Raw genomic sequence first — 26,852 nt, forward strand, 5'->3', positions numbered from 1 at the left:
ACAATCTCTCTCTGTTGTCACTTTCATTCCCAGAAAAAGAAGCTACACCCTCTGTTCCCACTACACATTTACCACACCCCCTGTTACTACACATTTACACACATTTTCATCATTACTTTGCATGTGCTTTTGACGTGCCTGCATTCAATAAATCAAAAGCAACCGCACTAGTTATTACCAACATCAATCAATGACATTATACATCTTCAAATTCTTTGTCCATAAATGTATTGTATTGCCTGTTGACTAAGTTATAAGGATATTTAGGTAACAGAGCACATTCCCCCCAGACTCTTGGGAGAGTCTAGGGAGTCAGATAAAATGCTTCCAATGAAAAATGATTTACCTGCATAAGGTAATCACATTACAGGATGTCGAGGAAGACCAGGCTGGATGAAGATGAATAGGAAGTGCATATATGGTTAAAGGAATTAGGAGACTTTATAATAATCTGTTCATTTGTTTATTCAATCAATTCCAAAAGTCTTAGTTTATTGATAAATGAATGTGCATAACAAGAAGAGTATAAACTGTGTATTTGACCAATTAACTTTGAAGGACCACAATGTGTGTCTCATACTTTATATGTGGGCTCATATGAAAAAGAATCTGATGTAACATGGATGGAATAGAGCAAAGTTTGTGGGAAAAGATTAACTAATCAATTCATTTTTCTTATGTAAGTGTATGCCCAAAGTGTACCCCTATACTATTATTATACACACAATTATTGTGCTTTATTCTTATATTGAAAGAAACCTGACACCTGAAGCCCTCATTCACTTTTATTGGAAAAGAGCATCCATGATATTATTCAACATTTCTCCTTTTGTTTTGCAGAGGGAACAAAGTCATACTGCTTTGGAACAACACAATTATTACGACTGTGAGTTAATCTGATGTGTTGCTTTACCTTTTTCCCAATCCATGATGTTAAAAAGCAGAAAGTGAAAGTGAAACCAGGTGAGCATGTTGCCAAGAAAAAGAAAGCTTGTGGTGAAATGAAACTAATATGCAGAATGTGAAACTGAGTGAAAAAAAAAAAAAAAGTGAACTGACATTTAAACTAAAAAGGGAAATTTAATCTAAATAAATGTGAAATTTCCGTGAAGGAAGGTGATGAGTAGTTCTCAATCTGAGAATGTATCCTGCTAATAGAAAAACGACTCCAATCATGAGCCCTGGTCTTAGATGTAAAAGGAAATTTAGAAATAAATCCAAAGAGTCTAAGATAGCTGAAGATAATTCGCTTTGGCTGGCGCTGAGCCAGAGACGGACGCGCTCAGTCACAGTGCTTATCACAACTATTCAGTGTTTTCAACCACATAAGGTTTATTTCAGGTTTCAGACATTTAAATACACACAAGTACTAGCAAAACAATAGCCTACATTTGTAGTTTGTAAAATACACAGTGATGTCGGAAGCGGCAATAATAATCCTTGTATTAAAATTTGATGTACCTGTAGTGTTTTATTCATATCAGATACACATTGAAAAGGTAACGTCTCGGGTTACGACTGTAACTCAGGAAACTCGACAGGGGACAGGGAACTCGCACTGTGTCTTGAGACACTTTGGGGAACGCCTCAGCGTGACTGATTCTCAGGGAAAAAGGGTTACAGTCATAACCCGAGACGTTCCCTTTACAAAGGGAACTCGCACTGCGTCCTGAGACACTTTGGGGAACGAAATACCCACACTGCCATGCTAAGGGGATGCCTGTCGATAACTGGCTGTGACAAGCAGAAAAATATTTAACTCCATGGTTACTGAAAGGCGAGACACTACAGGTGAATAGGTAAAATTTGTATCACCATGAAACTTTCCCAGCTGATTACCTACATTAAGATGAGAAAAAAAATTATTACAAGTTTTCTGTAATTTAATGTTTAAATATGCAAATTATGCATTATCTAATTAAATATGTGCTAAATTGCATATATTTAAAAAAACGAAATCTGAGTTTTGTATAAAGCCAGGTTAAAAATTATTTTTTCATTGTGTTCACATAGTAGATGGGGAAAAAAATACAGAGGGATACAGATGCAGATTCTCAGCATGTCGGTTTCCCTGATGGTGGTGACGGTAATGACAGTGCTTTCCAGCCTAAGCTTATCCATAATGGCAAGCATGGCAGAGGCCCCCTCATTAAAAGTTGAAATGGCCATGCTGCTGCCTCAACCCTACTCTTACCCACAAACACTGTTTTTGGACAGCGGACCCATATGACTGAGCTGAGGCACTTATTCGCATTTTTTGTGTCACCATGCTGCATGCGCTGCAGCAGGCTGTCACTTGACATGCGGTGGTACACAGGTATCAGCTTCTGGCCCACCTCCCAAGACAAAAAGTTTCCTGCATGGAGCCTGTGGCTCTCTGGAGTTTCTCCATTTTCCTCTGCTCTCCTATACCAACACCAGGACAGGTTGCACCTGGTGTGCAAGGGGACTTCGTCACAGGACATGCTATGGAGGAGACCAGCCCAGATCTCATTTTTCATTTTGTCTAGGGAACCCTGGTTATTTAGAATTGTTCCCCTATAATAATTTTGTAACGTTTGAAATTTTTTGTCCGTTAATTTTCCCATGACTATAAATTAGAAATTCTACTGACTGCTTCAACTTTTCTGATACAACCCTGTTTCCATAGCCTACCTGTCACTCTCTTGCCGTGTTGTTTTCCTGTTTTCCTCATGGGGACCAAAACATGTCCCCATGCACAAGGTCAAGGATTTCAGACATTTTGTCCCCTTAATGTGGGTATACCTGAACTACACACAGGCTTGTTTTATGATATTAGTGAGGACATTGACTTCCACAGATTTTATCAACTCTTACCCCTATACCAATCACAGAAATATGTGCAAAACACTAGATTTTAAAAAATATATAATTTTGGGCCGATTTTTAACCCTTTTAAACTAGGACCAGTAAAACCAGTCGGTAGTCATTATATTTCACTATATTCTGTAAGTGAGGACATTTGGCCCCTTACAAGTATAGCCAAACACACGCGCACACACGCGCACGCACGCACGCACGCACACACACACACACACACACACACACACACACACACAAATGAAGATTCTTAATCAGTGACAATTTCTTTCTGTCTCTTCTTGTTGCATTTATGTTGGACAAAACCTTTTCCTTTGAATTTTATTTGAGACATTCCAGATTATGGAAGGTTAAGATTTTCCAGTGAGCATTCTTTTTCTGCTCTAAAAAGTCAATAGAAATATCAAAATAGTTGTTACAAGGCTTTTATTGTTTAACAAACACATACTTCTTTAGCACACACACATTCTCATTAGATGTTACATGGGCAGAAAAACAGGTGCAGTGATCCCCAAATACAATGTTTGTTTAGTTTTTTCTGAAGAATGAGTATATTGGTGCAGAGTAGTTAATCAACAAGACAAGAAAAAATGTGTCTCAAGTCATCCAGACTGAAAGACAGAACAGCTCAGTTTGCGAGGGCATGAATATGGAGAGACTGATGAGTTCTTAATGTCACAAAAATGTGCGTATGACAGTGAAGTGATGCCTGAGATAGAGGTAAGAATTTATTCATCATCCTCATCATCATCATCATCATCATCATCCTTGTCATCATCATCATTATCCTCATCCTCATCCTCATCTTCACCATCATCGTCATCAGGGTTGATTTTGCCAGTCATCACGTCTTCGATCCAGGTGTCGAGCTCATCAGCGGTGGGCATGTCCTCTTCATCATCCATCTCCAGCCACACACTGTCAGCCTGAGAACCAGACAGACAAGATGAATCTGTGACAGTACTGAGTAAGAGACAGACAGACCTTTTCCTTTCAAATCATAGTGCTTTAATGTCAAGTACGTCCCTCTTTGTAATGATGGGAAACAATACATAATTATTAATGATATCACAGCGTTTTGTCGATTAGTGATGTTTCTCTTGTAGCAAGGCAAAAATGGCACCAAAATTTATAAAATGCCCTCAAAATTGATTAGGTGGGGAAATGCCACTAGTATGAGTACTTTTTTATGTCCGCATGTCCTCTCTGTCCCCATAGGATATTACGCCCCTGGTTGTATGTAAATTTCTTCCCTGTTTCCCTTCCCTGCATCAAATGTTTTGAAATGAATCGCGTTGATTCGTGTGTAAATGTCAAACATTAAAATTCATAACGATATTTTAATAATTGTTTCACTTGCTGAAGTGGTATATGTTCGGGAGTGAAGAAATCGCGCGCCGACATGCCTATGCGTTTTTCGGGACGGGAGTGAAGACCTATCTCGCGCCTAAATACAGATAGACTGGCTAGCCTAGCTAGCTTCTGCAGCAGTTCAAACACACACATTTGAGCACGTTTCCATCCGACAACCTTGTCCATGAGATAATATAAAACTGCTTGCATTAAGGCAACCATTTTTGGCTTAGATTCACCAAGATACGGACAATATTTGCTTGGTACAGAGAGCTTTAGGAGCTGCGTGAACTTTTAGCTAGCTAGCTAGCTAGACTATGACTTCATTATAGATGAGAGAAACACTATGAACAACCAAATTTAGATGACGAGCTGCTCACAACATTTACCACAAAGCACAACACATGATGATATACATGGAAGTCAAAACCATAGGCAAAGATTAAAGTTGACTCAGCCACTTACTCATTTTTCGTTGACACACCAGCGCCTGCACCCGTACCCGGTGCGTACGCTTTGACAGCTAGTGAAGTGATATCAAAGAACCATAGCAAAGAGCATAGTCTGAACGTACCAGAGAAATGGTACAGCCCAATGGGGAGTGAGGGTTTGAAAATCTTATTTCATTAGATTATTTCCTGAATTGTTGGTATTTGATGGTAATACTGCATTTAAATACATACAAATACAATACAAATTTTGGATAGGCTAACATTATATATTTTATTTTTTCAGTACCACCCCCAAAATATTATTTTCATCCCTTTTGAGAGGGTCCAAGTTTCATCAAGGGGGGTCGGACCCCCCCAAACCCCCGTAATTCGAACCCTGCTCCTGGGGCATATGATGTCCGCAGCGGCAGCTCCGCTCGAACTGCTTCATATGAGACCGCTTCAGTACTGGCTTCGCGATCGAGTCCCGAGATGGGCATGGCAACCAGGCATGCTCCGAGTACCAGTTACTCGTGCCTGCCATCAGACCTTCACCCCGTGGTCGAACCTCTCCTTTCTACGGGCCAGACTACCCTTAGAACGAGTTTCCAGGCATGTTGTTGTCTCAACAGATGCCTCCACCATGGGCTGGGGTGCCATGTGCAAGCGGCATACTGCCACGGGCTCCTGGACAGGACCCCAGCGCCTTTGGCATGTCAATTGCCTCGAGTTGCTGGCAGTATGCTTGGCTCTGTACCGACTCTGGGCGTTGCTCAAGGAACAACACGTACTAGTCCGTTCAGACAACACGGCCACAGTAGCGTACACCAACCGATAAGGTGGTCTACATTCCCGCCATATGTCGCAACTCGCCCGCCATCTCCTCCTATGGAGTCAGAAGCATCTGAGGTCGCTTCGAGCCCTTCACCTCCCGGGAAACCTGAACCGCGCAGCCGACGAGCTCTCACGGTTTCAGCTACTTCCGGGAGAATGGAGACTCCATCCCCAGTCGGTTCAGCTGATTTGGGAACAGTTCGGCGACGCACAGGTAGATCTTTTTGCCTCCCACGACTCTTCCCATTGCCGCCTATTTTACTCCCTGATCGAGGGTACGCTCTGCACGGATGCACTGGCGCACAGCTGGCCACGGGGCCTCCACAAGTATGCGTTTCCCCCAGTGAGCACAGACACTGTGCAAGATCAGGGAGGACGAGAAGCAGTTCATTTTGGCTGCGCCTTTCTTTCCCAGCCTGGCCAATTCCTCTGAGGAAGGACCTCCTTTCTCAGAGACGGGGCACTCTCTGGCACCCTCGTACCGATCTATGGAACCTACATGTGTGGCTTCTGGATGGGACGAGGCAGGTTTGAGTACCCTACCACCTCAGGTGGTGGCTACTATCACTTTCCGCTAGGGCCTTGTCAACTCGACATGCCTATGCGTTGAAGTGGAACCTCTTCGTCAGAGAAGACCCAAGAAAATGAAAAAAAGAAAATGAAAAAGCCAGATCGGGTCTGTGCTCTCCTTCCTACAAGAAGGGTTGGAACGAAGGCTGTCTCCTTCCACCCACAAGGTTTGCATGGCTGCTATCTCAGCTCACCACCTTCTGTATTCTGTAAGTCCTCCCTTCGGGCAGGCATTGTGTTGCATATTTCCACTGATGCTTCCTAGTGTACCTTGGTATTCCTGTGTTAAGTAGGAGTCCTTCATCCGTGCTAGTCTCACGACAGGGAGCTCAGACTTACACAGTGCACTGGAAGACAGCCGAGGTGGCGTGATTAGACTGGGAACCCCATTCGTCAGTCACTGACGTAACTCGGAGTGACTGAACGAAAGGGAACGTCTCGGTTACGTATGTAACCCTCATTCCCTGAGGAGGGAATATTCAACATGTTTAATATTTACGATCAGAAATCCTGGTGTGTGGGGGGAACTCCAAGGACAATGGCGCGCACGTTCTGGAGATTATCACGTGAAACAAAACAATATCCAATCAGAAAGCGAGATGATGGAAGATGGAAGCATAACAAACGCAGTCATGGCGCAGCACAAAGTGAAATTGATGTGGACAGCAGAAATGGAGGATCAGCTTGTTGATAATTCCAACAAGTATTGTTGTTCCTACAACAAAATCATTCCAAACACTATCATCGCAATTTTTTCCTGCATATCGTTCGGTATGCTTATTCTGAAGTCTCGCGAGATTTCCTGTGTTCACACTCAAGACTATGGTTGAAAATCTGTTCGTGTGGTGTGCTGTCTTTGTCACATCATGGCACACCACACACTATAGGAGCAAAACGGTTAAATCTAGGATTTTTTTTCCTCATGTTTGTGGTCTATCACATTTTGAAAATCTTATAAGATGTAAAAAATCTTTTGGTGTGTACCCAGCATTAGGAAATTAGGGTTACATACGTAACCGAGACGTTCTTCTATGACACTGCTGCAAAAACCCTCTTTTAGAACCTTTATTTCCAAAAAGGTATAATTTAAAATGCACTTGAATGATCACCGGCATTAGAGACATTAAAGAAAATTATGTTCTCACATCTTCAACGTCCACCACACCGATTTGAGGGGATGAGAGGTCAATGCCGAAGGTCTTCTCCCAGTACGGCACCATCTGCAGGGATAGAGAGGAGTCAAAGGTCAAACCTCAGTTCATAAGATACAGTACAGTACTGGTACAATAGTTCATTGTGAAATGTCATATTTGTAAATGAGAGTTCACTCTTACTAAACTTTAAAAGGTGGTGACAAAAAAAGGTTTTCACCACCTTTTAAATTGTAATTGTGAGTAGGGGAGCGCGGGGCACAACCTAACGCGGGGCTAGTTGTAACACGCTTGTTTTAAATACTTCCGCACATGCTTGGATGACGAAACTTTGTGTATTTACTAGTTGCCATATCAACACTATATATATAAAAAAAACTCCGCCAAAATTATATATTTTTTTGGAAGATATCCATAGACATTTATTAAACCATAGCAAAAGTAAATTTCTTACTTAAGTTAATTTTTCATCTCTATTTTTTGTGTTTATTTAAAATAAGACAAATCTGATATTATTTTAATCTCCAAGATGTTATTTAACAGTTGAGATAGTTATTTAATGCTTCGCTAACTAGCAGAAGACACTAGCCGGGTTTAAATCCCAGTTGTGCAGGCGGGGGCATGTTGTAACACTGCGTTGCAATGTGCCCCTATTAGAAATATGCTATTATATTCTATACTTTTATTAATTTTATTGGGAAAACGTGAGAAAAAGGTGAATAAAGACTGAGAGTCAATGTTCAGAAATGACTAATTATTTATTTGTTTTGAACTATGTTGTATAGCTGTGTTTTCATGTGTTCGTAGTCAAAACTCAAAAATGTGTTTATATTTAATTATTAAAAATTGCCATTATTTTATATGAAAAAGTTTTTTAATTGTATTTTATTTAGAAAATATTTTAGTTTGTTTTGTATATATTTTTTATTAGATCAGATAACATTTTAAGCTGTCATATGTTATGTTACAATGTGCCCCACACATGTTACAATGTACCCCACCTATGGGGCATGTTGTCACATTTCACTTCCATTCTTTCGGGGTATGTCAAGAAAAAAGTATATACTGTATTAATAAAACAAAACCACATAATTGTACTAGACATGTGGGAAATTAATGTGGGAAAAAAATAAATACTCTGAACCATAAGTAGATTTACACAAACTGAGAAAGTCAAAAAGCGTTAGGTTGTGCCCCGCTCTCCCCTACGCCATTTGTTTCATAAGGGGGAATGGAGGTTTTTTTATGTTGAAATTACACTGCTCCATAAAAATTCCACAAAGATGAATACAACTTATTTGACTGGCTCTAAAAAAGGTTTTTAGAGCTGATGTGTGCTACATACAGTAGCTTACTCATTAAACTCATTCAGTGGTCACTTTTATCCTATAGAGGGCAGCAGAGTCAAACAATGATCGGCAGAGTGCCGAAGTACCTGCTCTCAATGTAATTTATAAGAGTTCATTACATTAGCATGAAATTTTAACAGCTGAACATATTATGTGTTGTATATTTTATATAATGTATTGTGTATGCCATTACATTTATTTGAGGAATTATGAAAGTATGTATCCACTAAATCAACAATAGCACAAATGACAAATGTAAAAATGACATGAAAAATATAGCTCTGTTCAGATCCTGCAGAAAAAAAAGAAAAGAAAAAAAAAATCAGCATTTTATCCAAGGTATCTTATGGCTGTACTGTAAAAGGTACATCATTCAAAAACATGTTCTTGGAGTTATCAAAGGTATATTTCATGTTTCTGGATACAGCATTATAGTGGTTTGTTATACCAGTGGAAAGTCGTCGGGATCAATCCAGATGATGCTTAAATCTGGGTTCTCTGTGTTTTCTTGAGCCACTTCCTTCAGGATCTCCAGGAGCTCATAACCGTCTAGGAAAAGTCAACATTCAATCATTTAGAGTCATGAAAAGTCAGTATATGAAATCCTTCAAAAGGCTTATTATACTCAAATCAGTGTTTACCAGGGTCAGACTCCTCAGCAAAAGCAACAATGTGCTGTCCGTTAATATCATCTTCCTAATGCCAACAGAAAACAGTAACGTTCATGATAATGATAATTACAGGTGTTACAGAAAATAAATGATAAGACATTAACATTTTCTGAGCAATCACTGGATGCTGCCATAATGACTCTCCACTGCCCTTTTCTAATTAAAAACCATTATAAAAACCAGAAACATTACAAACCAGAAACATTTAGATGTAAGTTTTCAAACTGGGGTGCATTTTCAGACAAAAAAACAAAAACATAAAGATAAAAAAAAAAGAAGAAGATTTTAGGACAGTCAAACATAACATGTACACTTAAGATATATATATATATATATATATATATATATATATATATATATATATATATATATATATATATATATATAACAATGTAACATAATAACTGTTACATTCACATTCATCAAATTAAAAAAAAAATTATTTAATAATATTATACAATTAATAATATTACTGTTTTGGTCTTCTTCCTAAAGACTGATCAGAAACCATGAGTCTAACTGACATTATTTTACTCTATTGACATAACTAGTTTATAATGGTGAGAAAAAATGCATATAGTTTTGTACACACACACACAAAATATTAATTTAGAAAAATGTAATTCGTCATAGTATCATACTTATTTTTTTCTCTCACATTAAATGGGTGCACCTGGTCAAAACCTTTTACAATGTCACTCCCTAAATATGATGTCAGTAAGATCAAAACATAATTTATGAGAAAGACTCATATTGCACATAAATGGCAAATAAGATCAAATAAACTATTTTGAATTCCCATATAGACTTTGTTGAAGTTAGTTTTGGATAATGGGACTTTGTCTTACCCAGATCTCATACATGCTGTGGGCCTCCAATTTTCTCAGAGTTGGTCTAAAATAAATACAAAAATAAGTAACAACAAGTAAGATTTTTTTTTTTTTTTTTTTAAGCATCCTTCTGAGAGGACTTTTGAGGAAAAGTGTGATTTTATTTTGTGTTTCTCTGAGTTCACCTGTCGTGTTCCTCAATGTAGCTAATGATGTCCTCCTCCATGTAGGGTTTGCCAGGGATGGTGACAGGTTTGCTCATGAAGGGCTCATAGAAATCCACTTCATTAATCTGCAGTTTTAATTTCTTAGCAATCTGGATACATTCAGAGATTCCACACACCAGACACAATGAATGAATAAAGGGCTCATTAAAGTAACCCTATTATGCTTTTGGGATGTTACCTTTGATAAAGCTGTTTGTGAATGTAAAAGGTTTCAAAGATCAAAGTGCAGATAAATGGAGATATTGTCTCCCAAAAGAAAGAACCGATTCTGAATTGCCTGAAATGAGTCGTCAGTAATTCCAATCATAAGCCCTGTCCCAAATGGCACATTTTATGCACTTTCTTGTGGACTTACAAAGTGCAGACTCATGTAAGACCTCAAGTGTTTAGGGTGCCATTTGGGACAGCGCCTTACTTCCTGCTTGAACCTTTAAAACAAATTTGCATAAAGCCAGCCAATGGTCTTTACTAGCTGCCTGTGAACAGCGTCTACTTTGACCGGCGACCTACTTTGATCGAGTTTGGTTCATGTTGTCGACATGTTGAGAAGATGCTTTCTGCACTGCCAAAGCAAATCTACTTTGATGCACTTCCAAAGGATGAGAACTTGGGCTGGAATTGATAATATAAATTTCACTCTGTATTTGAGCTGCATGATTAGTAGTTAAAAGATCGCGATCTCGATTCAAACACCCACGATTGAAATTCACCCAGAATTTGGTTTCTGACTCAAGCTGTAAGCGGTAGGAACTTTTAAAATAGCAAAACAGGGATACTTTAAAGGTTTCTAGTCTGCTTTCAAGGGTTTATATTTTCAAATTTCATGTTTTCCTACTTAATCCTAATAATAATTTGAATGTGTGTTGTGTTGAAGCCGACAGTCTTGTGGGAAGCTCTGTGACACAGCAGCATTTATTTGAAATGTAAATCTTTTGTAACATTATACATTTCTTTACTATCACTTTTGATCAATTGAAATTAAAAATTTTATATTTAAAATTTTAATTGAGATTTTTACTTGCTGTTTAAGCATACTTTAATTACTTGTCATTTAATAAATAGGGTGTGCAGATACAGGCATCAAAGTCACATGTCAGTTTCCCTTTGTAAATGAATGAATGAATGAATAAATTAAATGAATGAATGTGTGAAAGCACCTACTTTTGGCTCAAAGGTGGCAAAGAACTTGATGAAGGGATGAAATTCCTCAGCTGCGTCATCATACTCAATGAAGTCTGAGAAATAAAAAAATTGGCATTAAGGAAATTGCTTGTTAAAAATGAATTCAGAAAAAAGTATAACCTAAGCTGGAATCATATCTTGAAATGATCTGGAACTTTTATCAGTGTTTGTACACGGCAAACACTCAATGGCATACTAACGTGAAGATTTCTCGCTCTTGAAGTAGCCCATGAGTTTAATGTCCTCCTCGATGTTATGAAAGCCTTTGAGCTCTCTGTCATTACTGATGATCTCCACTGGCTCCTCAATCACCTGATAGAAGAACTACTGAATTACCAGTGACATTTAGGTGTGTGATCTATAATCATGATGTATAAAGCACTCACATCATAGAGGAATTCAAGCAGCGTGTCGGCTGCCAATTCTCCATCGTACTCTATGATCTCATCATCAGCGAAGATGTAGATGCTTTCCACCTCCAGCATGCCTGCAGAAAACAAGTGTCTGATAAATGTTTAAGAGGCGATAGATGGATTGGCTCATTCAACAGATAATAGATGGTCTGGATACTATATAAACATTTGTGCAAAATGATTTGCCCAAGATGGTCTTTATTTATCAAACAATGATAGCCCTAATTTTACTTTTAAAATCAGAAGACAATGTTTTAATGCTTTAATGTTTAGGATAAGAGTGTTGTTCTAGTAACAAAAATGAATATTGATCAAGGAACATGACTGTTCTACTTGTGCAAATTGCATTAAAGAAACAGATCCTTCAACTACCGTGACTGGGAGGGGACGTGTTCGGCTCAATTCCTAGTTTTGTCGTGGCCACGACATATTAACTCATGCGGAACATGATAATATGTTGTGGCCACAAGATATTAATTTGTGGAAATGTCATATTAACTCATGGGAACAGGATAATATGTCATGGCCATGAGATATTATTTCGTGGGAATGTCATATTAACTTGTGGGAGCGTAATAATAAGTTGTGGCCATGAGATCATTTTGCAGAGGTAACAACATCCTTATGTCATGGCCACGCGATGTTAAGTCATATTATGTTAAGGGAATGATAGATTTTTTCTCGTGGCCATGACTTCTTTATGCTGAGGGAATGACATATATTTCTCATGGCCACGAGTTAAATGCATAAACAACCTGTGTGATCAATGGCTCTGGATAGGCCTATAATCAATTATCAATAAATGATGAAAGTATATGTAAGAACATAAAATATAAACATAAAAAGGCCTACAAGAAATCATTTTTATCCATCCGATCTCACAGCATTTTAAATCCATTCACTGATCGTTTCTTTATTTAAGTGAACTTCCCGTAAAATTTCTGTGCACCTATAAAAAAGTCATAAGCCTATAATCAAAGGTTTACTTGCATGACGTTGAGCATTTATAGTATTTACAAAACATTGGCTATAATGGTACTTTATAAAATGGTTAGTTCCGGTTCTATGATGTTAGTTCCAGTGACACTACAATCATTAAAGAACTAGGCGGTGTATTGTGTAGAAAGCTACAAATATCTTGGAACAGTCATAGGTTCTAAATTGACTTATGAAAATAACTGTGAGACTCTATGTAAAAAGAGACATCAGCATGTTTTGCCTCAGAAAGCTGTCCAGATTTCACATTGTTAAATCTATGATGATGACCCTTTTCTATCTGGCTTATATTGAACAGGTCTTGTCATTCTCCCTTGTGTCGTGGTTTGATAATTTGTCTTTGAAGAAAAAAAAAATATTAAGTGGGCTAGTAAGATTATAGGTGAACCACAACTTAACCTAGCAGGTCTTTACTCCAACCAGCTACAGCTTAAGGCAAGTTTTATTATAAGAGATTGTTCCCACCCTTTACATGCTAAGTTTCAACTCCTCCACTGGTTTGTGGCCCAAAGGTGGAGAACTAGACAATATAGGAATAATTTTGTACCTGCAGCTATATAATTAATAAATAAAAATAGCAGGAGATGAGACTCTTTGCTATGCATGGCACTTTATGTATTTTAGTTTTTTATACTTTTGGATTTTTTGTATATTTTATTTGTTTAAATTTTTTATGGATTGTTTTAAGTATGGATTACTGAATCTCCTGTCTGCACAACAAATGTACCCTTTGGTACTAATAAAGACACCTCGACCTTGAGTTCTTGATTCTGATTGACGACTGATTGACGATAAAGCACGGTTATGACCACTTCACCCAATGGTATTTCCCACAGTTTCCGAAGTGTGGAGGGAATATTACTGTATTTAATAGTTTTCGGTTTAATTCATGATACTATATGTCCATCAGTCCAGAGTTATATGGACTATATAATAAGGTCCCATTTTAACATTAGTTTTCTGTGATACAGAGCATTTATTTGCATTTGTTGTTCACTAACAGCGTATACTTCAACAGACTGATGGCTACTGGAAACCAAAGGTAAGAATTGTAATACAGGCTGTAAATGGAAGATTATGTATTTCAGATGCATTCATAGGATGGGATTAGAGATTACCTAGCTTCTTAGCAACAGCTCTGTCTTTCTTTGAATCCACCAGGCCGAATCCAATGTCCTCATCCTCAAGATCATCAAGCACCTGGGCGGCAAGCTGCAGGAACAGCAAAGAGTTTATTGTAACATATACAAATCTACATCAGAAACATAGACTACACACAGATTGTTCAGTCCTTTACTAATTGCAAAAACCTTTAAGAGTAGGCCATTCAGCACTACAGCCATAAAACACAAACACAACCTCTCTCACACTCAATATACTCAAAGCCTAAACGAGACACAAGGCCATCAATGCAAATGCCAAGATTGCTGCCTTTGCACCTTCTAAATCTGTATGAAATAGGACCTAGAGAAAGACAAGAGATCTGACCAATGCAGAGTCTGATCAGGCATGTCAAAGACTGGACACATAGACACAGGTGCAAATGTATGTATGCTGTTGCTCAGGTCAACCACATACATAAACATCAAGAGACAGACCAGTGCACACTATGATTCTCAACACAACATAAGCATGTGACCATTTTATAAGTTCAGCTTGTATACACACATGCTTGAAATAAGTGCATAAGTAAACATAGTAGTAACATCCATTAGTTACATTAAACTAATAAAAATATCATAAATAACTATTTACCTTCAGGCGGATAACTACAATCTCAGTCGCACTGAAATGTCATTCAATAAACACTGAACTAATACATTTGTATTGAACAGCTGATTATTATATCTAATTCCTCCTCCTGTCAGCTTGATCAAATACCTACATACTTACTCAAACACTTTTTGTACCAATCCGTCACACATTTTAAGTCCAATGCAGATGAAAATGGGCGAGGTAGTTCAAAATAGCATCATGGTTTGCTAAATAAAGTAAAACAAATATCCAAAAGGGTGCAAACAAAACGAAACTGCATGCATGGCAAAAACAACCGGATAATGAACTGAATGAACTAAGAAACTTAGTAATACACGAGCATAATGAACTTGAGGATAATGAATACGAGCAGGTGTGCTAATTAATAAAAAAAATCTTATGCTACGTTCAGACTGTCAGTTCAAAGACTATTTTTGTGCATATCCGATTGAAATCTGATCAGATTTAGCAAGTGTGAATGACAAAAAAAAAAACACATGAAATGCAAAATCTTATTCAAATTGCATTTCTGGAAGTCTGTTTCAGTCTGACTGCTCTCATTGGATGTCTCGTGGTTTGTGTGACTTTCTCATAAGGGAGCCTGGTGGAGCCAGAAGAACAATGGACACAGGTGAAGTCGAGGGGGCGAGCAGCCAAGGCGGACCCGACTGGTCGATGAGCCAAGGTGAAGCTGAGGGCTCCACCTTGAGATGAGGCAGAGCCAGGGAATCGCCACAACACTGAACAGATTCTGGGTGAGGAAACAGGCTTGGTGTTGGACTGAACCAGTGGCAACGAAGACAACTCTATGCTGGACAGGAATAGTGGCGACAAAGACAAATCTGTGTTGAATGGGACTAGTGGTGACGAAGATAACTCAGAGCAGGAGAGGCAGAAGAGGTTAGTGAGCGGGAATCGATCAGTCATTCCCACTGGCACAGATGTTATGGCCGGTCCATGGAAACTCCCCATTGGGGCAACGTCAATGGAAGCGATATCCATATGTTTTGGGTCTGGTTTTTTGTCACGCTGTAGTGGATGTAGTAATCGCATGATGCAGAAGAATCCGATACTCAGATTAATGCTTCCTCATTCCCTCGTTCTTCTTTCCTCCAGGAAAAAAACCCCAGAAACCTATCGAACTCAGCCATCTTGAAGGGCATCTCAATTCTCCATTTGCACCCCAAGGAGGTGATGAACGAGGAGTGAGAAAGCTTCCTGAGGAGTAATGAGAGAGGATACACTTCCCTCGCATCCTAAGGGGGTAGAGCTAGGAAGCGAGGAAAGGAAACGAGCAAGCACAAATTAGAAATGAGAAGTACCTAAAATATCCTCTTCCATTTCCTCCAAAAAAATCAAAGGCCAGCTGCAGCTCACTCTCAGTGACAAGAGTTTGGGTGGGGCTTTCCTCCATGCACTTGTACTCCACAAGCAGTCCCACAGCAGTGTATCTGGCAATGTATCTCACACTCCATGTGAGCCATGGGAGACGGCTGGCTGGGCTCTGGGGCTGGAGTGGGGCTGGTGACATCCTCCTTGGGGCAGATGTTGAAAGCTGATTCATTGTTCACCAGCACCCACTCCACAAATGCAAATCTCTTCGGGGACTAACACCAGGCAGGTGTTCCTTGGATTGTTGGATTGCTCGCTAAGGCTAGTATAATAAAACACACAAAGCGAGTGAGCGAGTGATCGGGAGAGTGCGCGAGGCACATCAGATCTAAATAGTCCTTGATGTGGTTCTCTAATTATTGCTCATTCTGCTCTAGGCTGAGTTGGACGGCGGGTAAGGCCATAGTAAGGGGAGGGGAAAAGGAAAAGAACGCAGAAAAAAATCCTTTCTGTTATAGGTCCAGTTTTCTGTCACGTTTTAAGTCCAGTGAAGATGAAGATATAGTTCAAAATAACAGCGTGGTTTATTAAATAAAGCAAAACAGATATCTAAAAGGGTGCAAACACAACTAATTAGTTAGAACAAGCTAAAAAAAACCTCACTCCAGACCTGGATTGACAGAACTCAAAACTCATTCATGTACAATATGTTTTTGTCACGTGTCAGTGTATGTTTGGACTGTCAGTTTGTGTTTTGATTTGTTCCTGTTTTCCTTTGTTCTTTTCCTGCCACTCCTTCGTTTCCATGGTTACGTCATTATCAGTTCAGTTGTATCACCTGTTTTGTCATCATCGTCATCTGTATCACCTGTGTTCTGTTAATCAGTGTAATCTGTGTTTGTATTTAAGTTCTGTCTGTTCTGTCAGTCTTTGACTGATCTCTGTTACATTTAGTGAATGTTGCTACCTGTTCTGATGTCCTGTGTTTAATTACATTAAACCTTCGTTTTGGAAAATATATCCTCGTCTCCGTCTGCCTACCTGCAACCACCTGTGACAGAAGATCGGACCAGCCCATATGGAAGACAGGGCTATATTCGTTGCCATTCGAGCCTGAGCCTGTATCTGTTCCTGAGACCGAGCCTGTTCCCGAGCCCGACCCTGAGATGGTTCCTGAGCCTGTTCTTGAACTCCCTCCCAGCCTCCCTCTCTCACCTCCTCCCATCATAATCTCCTCATCCACGCCTCCACTGCTTCCTGTCAGCCCCTCAGCTCACCTTTATTCCACCATCAGGGATGTGGGGTCGCCGCGCGTCTGCCAGTTTCCAGCTCCATCACAGTCAGTGAATCCCCGATCTTCACGACCAGGACTCCACCTCGGTCCATTAGCTCTACCTTGGCTCTCACCTCCCTCATCTCCACTGTGGTCCATCAGTCCACCAGCTCCGCCGGGCTCCCTCGTCCCTCCGGCTACGCCTTGGTGGTTCGTCGGCCTGCCCTCGCCTCGGGACTACACTCCTCTGGCTTCGCCTCGTCCCTTTGTCCCTCTGGCTCCGTTGGGCTCCTCACTCCCTCCAGCTCCACCTTGGTCCTCTGTCCCTCCGGCTTCACCGCGGCCTTCTGGATCCCTGCCTGCGCCTCGGTCGCCAGAGCCGTCGGCATCGCCATGTCCCTTGGGATCCTCAGCATCGCCTTGGTCCGTCGGCTCTCTGGCTTCATCCGGATATCCTCTTCCACCTGCTCCGCCTCCGTCAGTCGGCCCCCTAGAGTCGCCTGCCCTGCCTCCACCATGCTCCTCCCTCCGCCTGCTCCGCCCTGGCCGCCTGCACCGTCTGCTCTGCCCTGGTCCCTCCTGCCTTCTGTCTGCCCTTTGTCCTCCTCCTGAGCCCCCTCCAACCGCAGTTGGTCTATCTACGGCCCGAGGACGTGCCTACTGGGAGGGGGGAGTACTGTCACGTGTCAGTGTATGTTTGGACCAGAGCATGTGAGCGGAGTGGAGCGGGAGCGGGCGGATCTTGGACAGAGCGCAGAGCGGCATTTTTAAAAGGACGGAGCGTCGCCTTTTTTCCCGCTCCAATTTCGCTCCAATTTCGCTCAGTTCACACCACGAGTCTGAAGCATGCTCAGTCAAACCTAAACCAGGATCCATCTGTCTTGCACAGTCATCAACAGTGGACTATTTTCAGTCAAAACTCGGCTCAATAATGGAGTTAAAAAAGTAGGCTACTTCAAAAAGGAAAATGAGAAGTCATACAGGTGTAGACTACTATTAATATAAAACTAACTAACAATGATAATGTGGTACAAGAAAACGAATGTGGAGACATCGTTTCAGTCAGCAAAGATTCATTTTGGAATCTCAAAAGACACATCTCTCGAAAACATGAATGTGACCTACGCGAACACGCAACAAAAGGTTAGCAAATTGAAATTGAACTTGTAACAAAGTGTAAATTGAATATAGCGTAATATTCAAACAAATTCGTTTTTTCATTCAAGTAGACCTAATGGTTCGTTTTATTTAGCCAAATTTGTGTCGTCCGTAATAATATTGATATTATTAGGCCCATTTATTCGTTTAATTTTACAGCAGTTTGTGTGTATGGAAGCCAATTTAAATTTTTATCGTGCGCGTTGCGCAAAAGTTCACTTATCAAAATTCTGGCCTTATAGTTAATTTACTTAAAAAAATGTACATGTATATTTTTGTTTATATAATTTTTATTTATATTATTAGGCCCATTTATTTGTTTAATTTTACAGGACTTTTTGTTTAGGCTATATTCCTTCTTACATAGGCCTGTAATTTGAAATAAAACATTTCAATTTGAAAAATGTTGTTGTTGCTCATTAGTTGTTTAGGAGGTAAGGCTGTGGTCTAAGCTAAAAGTGATATACATGTAGATTTTTTTTTTTCCTTTTTCGGAGCGAGCGGGGGGCGATTTGAGTGGAGCGCGAAGCAAACCTCGTTGAGCGCTGAGCGATAATGAGCGGAGCGGCCTGATGTAGCTTAGAGCGGGGGAGCGGAGGGGTGAACAGTTCCGTGAACGATGAGCGGTTTAACTAACTAAAAAATTAGTGGTTTGGGGTTTGATAGAAAAATATTGTTTATGCTGAAACGTTGGACTGTGGTTTGGTTTACATGGTTTATAAAAAACACACATTTCCATTGATATCATTCTATAATAATCACCACGGCAACGAATAAAACATCCTGTACAATAACTACCGGTACCAATATAAATGAGCAGATCAAAAATACAGATGTTAGAAAATATCCATCAGTATAACAAACAGGCATCGTGTCAAAAGCAGTTCGTTATCAGCGTATCAGAATATACCTCTTTAAAATTCAAGCATGTTAAAATAGGTTTGTTCTTCAAATATAAAACATGATTCTCTCCGCTGATTCTCTCCGCTCACATGCTCTGGTTTGGACTGCCAGTTTGTGTTTTGATTTGTTCCTGTTTTCCTTTGTTCTTTTCACGCCACTCCTTCATTTCCATGGTTACGTCATTATCAGTTCAGTTGTATCACCTGTTTAGTCATCATCGTCATCTGTATCACCTGTGTTCTGTTAATCAGTGTAATCTGTGTTTGTATTTAAGGTCTGTCTGTTCTGTCTGTCTGTTCTGTCAGTCTTCGTCCGATCTCCGTTACATTTAGAGTGTGTTGCTACATGTTCTGCTGTCCTGTGTTTAATTACATTAAACCTTCGTTTGGGAAAATATATCCTCGTCTCCGTCTGCCTTCCTGCAACCACCCGTGACAGTTTTATTAACTTATTGTTTAATTAAATTTTCAAATCCTTATTTTGGCTATTGTATGTTAAATGATCGTCTGACTGCCTTTTGTTTCCTAATTGTACATCTGTATTATGTGTTTTGTCAAATGTATGTAAAGTGTTATTGAACAGTGCTATATAAATAACTTATTATTACTTATTTTAATGTGTTGACTTGCATATTAAAGCACATTTAAAGGTCCCCTATTATGCCCCTTTTCACAAGATGTAAAATAAGTCTCTGATGTCCCCAGAGTGTGTATGTGAAGTTTTAGCTCAAAATATCCAACAGATCATTTTTTACAACATGTTTAAATTGTCATTTTTTGGGCCTCAGAAAAATGTGCTGTTTTAGTGTGTGCCCTTTAAATGCAAATAAGCTGCTGCTGCATGACACAGCTTCATGAGCTCGCGCTCAGTCTCAGGACAATTTCATCTCACGGAATGATGATAATAATATCAGAAACTCTCAGTAACGGTGTTCATTTCGACCCGGAGTCGGACAATAATGCCTACAGAGTCAGAGTGCTGTATAGAGATGGAACAGGTATAGTTTAGTAGTTTAATTACGGTTATAACGTATTTGTCATCTGCTTGTATGTATCCACTATTAATAGCCTACAAGTCTGCTGTTTCGGACCAGGTCCGAATGATGATCAAACATATCCTGATGAGTTTAATAAAGTTTATTGTACATAACACAAAAGATGAAGCGTCAGTTTTACTTCAGAAAATCACCGTAAGAGCTGAGTAAACACAGTAAGTTATTAAAAACAAAATAAATCCACCTCGTCTTCAGTGGCTGCCTCAGATTTCGGGAGTAAATAGAGAGAGCTATGTGGATTAATACATCCAGCCACACAACACCTACAACGCTTGGGAGACATTTTCGTCAGTGCAGCAGCTGTGAACTCGATCAGGGCGGGTCTATGTTAGAACGGCAGTGTCTGTCAACACTCGTGGGCGGGGCCTGTGCTAGTGACGTCACTAAAACAGCATTCTGAAAACAGGTCGTTGGGAGACACTGCTGATGATTTATGGGGATTAATAAAAAAGGAGTGAGTGGATTTTTATCACTATTGGGTGGTTGTGTACACACACTGCCAACACACATGTATGTCCAAACAGCATGCAAAAGTGAATTTTGCATAATAGGGGACCTTTAAAATATGTGAATAGTGTGTTATTCATTATTACATTTAAAGTTGATATATTTTAAAAGGTTAGTTCACTCAAAACGTCTCAGGTTACGCATGTAACCATGGTTCCCTGAGAAGGGGAATGAGGTGCTGAGTCCCCTGGAGGGAGCTATGGGGAATGCCTCCGGCGTGACCGGTGTCTGAAGCATGAGTCTAAACACGTCCCTAAGGTGCACACCAGCAACGAGATCATAGACCGGAGCTTCTCAAGAACGGAGGCCCCTGTTGTAAACCTCAAAAGTGTGACTCTAAAGAGAGGAAGCCTAACTATGTTCATATTCAGGCCATCTTCCAAGGAGGCTCACAGAGAGCCTAACGCTCTGAAGATCTGTTCAAGACAGCCCTGAAGAGTGAAGGCCTCAAACAAGAGGCCTAGCAAACGTTCCAACCCAAGGGCAGTATTGAGAAAGCTCAGAAAAGGCTATAAACTCTAACTGTCCCGCAAAGCTCTGAAAAAGTGAAGGCCTCAATACAACGACTCTTGTAATGAGAGGAGGCCTGACAAAACTCCACACGAAGGTCAGTAGCTAAGGAAGCTCCAAGAGAGCCTAACAATCTGACATACTACCCTACCGCCTAGCCGAGCTCTAGGAGCGGAGGCCTCTGTATGACGACTCTCTAAATCGAGAGGAGACTTAACAATGCCCCACACTCAGGACATCTTGCAAGGAGGCTCACAGAGAGCCTACAACCCGCAATTGCTATCCTAGCAGTGCTCTGGGGAGCGGAGGCCTCAATAAGATAATTCTCTCTAGCGAGAGGAGGCCTAGTGACACTCGCAGCAGACAAGGAGGATCACAAAAAGCCTAACAACTTAGCAAACATTAGCCGAGCACTAGGGGAGGAGGCCTCAGCATGACAACTCTCTAAATCGAGAGGAGACCTAATGACACCCCATGCTCAGTATATCTTGCAAGGAGACTCACAGAGAGCCTACAACTCGCAATTGATAATCCTAGCGGAGCACTGGGGAGCAGAGGCCTCAATAAAGATAACTCTCTCTAGCAAGAGGAGGCCTTAGAATGCCTGCGGGAGCCAAGGAGGCTCACAGAGAGCCTAACAACTTAGCAAACTGCCTGGCCAAGCTCTAGGAGCCGAAGCCTCAACATGACGACTCTCTAAATCGAGAGGAGACCAAACCACGCCCCACAGAGATCCTAACAACTTAGCAATAGACTGAGCTCAGAAGATGGAGGCCTTATAATAACGTCTCTCTCTCTCTCTCTCTCTCTCTCTCTCTCTCTCAATGCTGCCCCAGGCGGAGCTCTAAGGAGCAATTGCTATACAAGTAAAAGCCAAGGAGGCTCAAAGGGAGCCTAACAACTTGACAATACTGCCTACTAAAAAGCAGGAGCCTCAAAAGACGATTCTCATAACGAGAAGAAGCCTAACAATATTCCAGAGCTAAGAGACAGATAAAGAGGCTCAGAGAGCCCAAAACCGCTTCCTGAGGAGGCTCTGTGGAGCCTAATCAATTCGATCCGGATGCAGGTGAAGCTCAAAGAGTGGAGGCTAAAATAACTTTCTATAGCGAGTGGAGTCCCATGGTCCTAAAGACACTGGCCAAGGAGGCTCAAAAGCCTGACAACTCAGCATTAATGCATGGTGGAGCTCTGCGGATGGAGGCCCCCACATGACAACTCTCTAAAGCGAGAGGAGGCCTAGCAACATCCTACACTCAGAACAGCTTACCAAGGACTACTTGATGACGCTTTCTGAGCAGAGCTCTAGGAAGCGGATGCCCAAAAATACTTCCATAAAATAAACAGTCAGGGAGGCTCCTCAGAACTATCAGAACATTAGCTATTAACATGAGAGAAAGTGAAAACCTGAGCAAAAACACTACTCATTGGTGAGAGGGCATAACATGCTCCATAGAAAGCAGTAACTATGGAGGCTCACTGAGAGCCTACTACTTAGTAAACTGTCCAGTGTCAGACAATGCATTCACAACCAGCCTCTAATGCCAAACCATCAGTAAGGCAGATGTTGGAATAAAAACATACTGCCAAAAACATCATAGGTCCAGCTTCAGGGTCAGATGTAAAAGTGTGTCAGAGTCCCACCTGACCTCAGTCAGGAGACGGGCCAGCCCCCTTTGTGGCTTGAGGTGTAGATCTGGACCGGCGTGGTATAAAGGTCTTAAAAGTCGTGGAGTGTGCCTCCAAGCGCAGGCGAAACTGGTGCATTGAGGATAATTTTTTTTGTTCTCCCCGATGTTGGACAGGTTTACCCAGAGATGTCTCTCCATAGCTACCATGGATCGACCGATCGCGGCGGCAGACAGTCTCCTGAAGACAAGAAAAAGGATGACGTATTTCACAGGTGCCCTTTTCTACTCAAGGTTGCACCAATGGTGACGTCATAGGCTGCCACCTGTCAATGTCATGTCCATTGTCATGTTTAGACTCATCCTCGTAGCACCCTCTAGGGGATGCAGTGAGAGTTCCCTTTTGAAAGGGAAATGAAAATTGTGGTGTTAATTACTCACCCTCTTGTCATTCCACACCCATAAGACCTTTGTTCATCTTCGGAACACAAATGAAGATATTTTTTATCAAATAAGAGAGCTTTCTGTCCCTCCATTGTCCCTTTCTGTCCCTCCATCCCTCCAACGCAACATACACAAAACAAACAAAGCACTTGCGTTGCTTCATTATATTGAGGTTTAAACTACTGGAGTCACATGGATTACTTTAATGATGTCTTTCCTATCGTTCTGGACCTTGAATGTTTAAGTTGCGTTGCTCCCAATGGAGGGACTGAAAACTCTCGTATTTCATCAAAAATATCTTAATTTGCCTTCCGAAGATGAAAACAATAAATCAGCACACAAATGTCAAAGTTACAGCACTCACAACAAGACACTTGAGCTTCATTCCGCCACATTTTTGCTACATCAGAGTTTGTCCCCATCTTCCTGAATGAAATCAACAAGGCTGTGTTTAACACAGCTCATGATGTAGAGGTTGGGACGTGGTGACAAGCTAGAGGGTGAGCAGCACATTCAAAAATAAATAAATAAGTGGACGGATGCATTAATGGCAGCAGCAGGTCACTTGTCTCTGCCTCACAGGAAGTGCTATCCTGTAAAAACTCACTGCGACATCTCTCACTGGCCACATCCAACACGTCTGAAGGAGCATCATTTGTTCTTTCCATGGTTCTTACAAACCACTCATTTGTCATAAAACACCTTTAGAGTGGCTCTAGTGAGGGGGGAAGGATGCTATTCAGATATTTTGGATGAAGCTTTAGTGATAAGCCAGACTTGAGAAACACAGAGATAGAGAGAACAGAACAAAACACAATCATTTGAGGGCTTGAACATACCTGGTAGGTCAAGGCGGCAGGGCTTGTTAGCAACTGCAGAGAAAGGTCAGGTGACTTTAGATTTGAGCATAAAATAACTAACAGAGCATAAAATAAACCATTCTTGCTCTTAGTCACAGTTAAAGATTTAAAAACTAATTTATTTTAGAAATGAGAGAAATTGCTTTGTACAAGCCTCTCTGGACTCCTGCACTTCTGTTCTGTTATTTTGTCTCAGCATGTCAACAGATGTTCAGAAACTAATTCAAACAAACAACCCAGGCTGGAAATACGTGACTGCTAAAACGTATAGGCCTACCTACACACACATTTCTCTGCAGTTTACAGCTGAAATAAACACAAGTGGGCAGTAAAAAAAAACAAAAAAACAATTGTATTTATTTTCACACAAAATTATGATTACAGGTACAGATTATCGATAAATAAATTTTAGCAAGGTTCCTTGCACAATCAAAATACTAAATAATAGTGCATGATTTGTAAACAGATTTTTTTTTTTTATGTTTGCACCACACAATCAACTCCATATGTGCACTCTACTCACACAGTGAGTACACACAGTACTCATAAAAGAGTAGGCAAAAAGAACCCAGATTACCTACTACTTCTGATGAGATTCTGAAGTGCGCATCCGATGGACACTTTACTATCCCATGAGGCCGCAGGAGAGGATTTGTGAATGGCAGTGAAGCACACAACTGACGCTGGTAGGACACATGATAGTGACAACATGGCGAATGTAGTACATTAATATTCATACTATAAATGACGTCACCATTGGTGTGACTGTACTACATACTTTTTTAGGGCTCGCAAAGTAAGCACTTATTAAGAATAAGCGTTTCACTTTTTTTTTTAACACATTCTATTGGCTATAAGGGACGTTGCACCTACATCTACTAACTCTCATTAGAGTGTTAGTAGAGTATTAATAGACTGGTAGGGTTAGGGTTAGAATAAGTTGACATACTTGCAAAGTTACTTATAGTCAGTAGAATGTCTGTTGTAGGATCATCACAATCAAGAGTTAGCAAATATTAAGCAGACAGTCTACTAATACTCTAATAGGAGTTAGTTGACATGTAGTTGCAAAGTTACTTATAGTCAACAGAATGTTCAAAAGGGACCATCAAAATAAGTATCTACTCAAAAGAGTTTAGTCTTAGATATTGTCTTAGAAGAGTTTAGTTTAGAGTTTAGTGACACATCCTTTCTTGTGGATGTGTCACATGAAAAGTGCAGTGAAATATGTACCCAGAAAGCACCAAATTGTCCAATGTTCACAAATAGAGAATATATATATATATATATATATATATATATATTATTTTTTTTAAAGGTATTTAAGGAAAAATTAAATAGTAAAACCATTAAACAATTCTGTTGAATTCTGATAACTATCTTGCTTCATAAAATAAATGTTTTGCTATACTTCTAGCAACAGATTGTTGATGTGAAGTATGCTTATTTGTGAGAATATGACAGCTGAAATGACTCAACTATGATTCATTTCTGACAGCATGTGCTCAGACAGAGAAAGAATCTTATAAAACGAGAAAAAAGAAAAAGAAAAAAAGAAACACATTTCTTTTACCCTTAGGTTGTGGACGGATCATTTTTACCCGGAGAAGATTTTCCTGTACCCGAAAATGCTAGTTCATGTTATGTTCATGTTAGACTTTACTCACCCAGAGTCTAACAACTTTCCAAAAATGTTTTTATACTTTTTGTAATTCTTTGTGTGGTTTCTTCCACATTGTAACAAAAATTACCGGCCTAAAAAAAAAAGTGCTTTTAAATCTCTCATTATGCTACATCATCACCAAATATTGTAACATAATCCACTGGAGGCGAGCTTGAAGAACCCAAGTAAATTTTTATTTAAATCCAATGTAAACAAATAATAAATAAAACTTGACTCGGCAGGACTTGAGTAATCTTGACCAGGCTCAGAAACAAAACTCACCGAACAATGAGTTACACAAACATTACTAGACAAAGTAGCAATTAAGGCAAATATAAGGTATGAAATACACAAGGACGGATGACTTAACAAGACCTGTAGACAACCAAGACAATGAACCAATAGGCTTGTTTGAGATACGCCTTGCTTCGCCTGAAATGTATGCGAGAGTAGGCGGCTGCAGTTAGGGGAGGAGTGAAAAAAGTGCAGGCAAGACGGACAGTTCTCTCTTCTCACAGTGGATCAGACACCTCAAAGACGGATATCGCGGGATTCACAGGATTCACGCTCGTGCACGGTGTTGCCAATAACCTGGATGTAATTTAAGTTCTGTTGCTTTTATATGAGAATAAATATGAACAAGACACCCAACGGGCTACTTGTTATTTAATTCCATTCCAAATAGTTAATCCATAATTTTTACTTTATACAGACATATGTTTATTTATTTATTTTATAAAATGACATCACATAACCCATATAGAGATCACACAGTCAGAAAGTTTGGGAATATTCGCTCAATTTATACACATACAAACATGATATCAGAGTTTTAAAATCAAACATTTTAAAAGAGAACAATACATCATGGTTGTTTAAACCAATGAGCATTAAGCTGTGTCGTCAGCAAGTCGTTT

General features: G+C 40.1%; 1 protein-coding gene across 2 annotated transcripts in view; it reads right to left on the reverse strand.

Annotated features, from left to right (window-relative positions):
- Positions 1–3,148: 3,148 nt before the first annotated feature.
- Positions 3,149–26,852, reverse strand: part of casq1b (calsequestrin 1b) — a 59,355-nt gene continuing 35,651 nt past the window's right edge. The window contains exons 2-12 of one of the 2 annotated variants that reach the window (XM_082152653.1): positions 24,252–24,284; positions 13,967–14,060; positions 11,826–11,926; positions 11,640–11,751; positions 11,419–11,492; positions 10,216–10,346; positions 10,049–10,094; positions 9,171–9,225; positions 8,978–9,078; positions 7,175–7,249; positions 3,149–3,767 (exon numbers count right to left, since the gene is read on the reverse strand). In XM_082152653.1, the coding sequence (XP_082008779.1) occupies positions 3,570–3,767; positions 7,175–7,249; positions 8,978–9,078; positions 9,171–9,225; positions 10,049–10,094; positions 10,216–10,346; positions 11,419–11,492; positions 11,640–11,751; positions 11,826–11,926; positions 13,967–14,060; positions 24,252–24,284 (1,020 nt within the window). In that variant the 3' untranslated portion in view covers positions 3,149–3,569. The remainder of the gene's footprint in view (positions 3,768–7,174; positions 7,250–8,977; positions 9,079–9,170; positions 9,226–10,048; positions 10,095–10,215; positions 10,347–11,418; positions 11,493–11,639; positions 11,752–11,825; positions 11,927–13,966; positions 14,061–24,251; positions 24,285–26,852) is intronic. The other variant, XM_082152654.1, reaches the window with a different exon arrangement.

This window comes from Leuciscus leuciscus (assembly GCF_965113295.1).
Source record: "Leuciscus leuciscus genome assembly, chromosome: 2".
In the NCBI taxonomy this organism is placed as follows: Eukaryota; Metazoa; Chordata; class Actinopteri; order Cypriniformes; family Leuciscidae; genus Leuciscus; species Leuciscus leuciscus.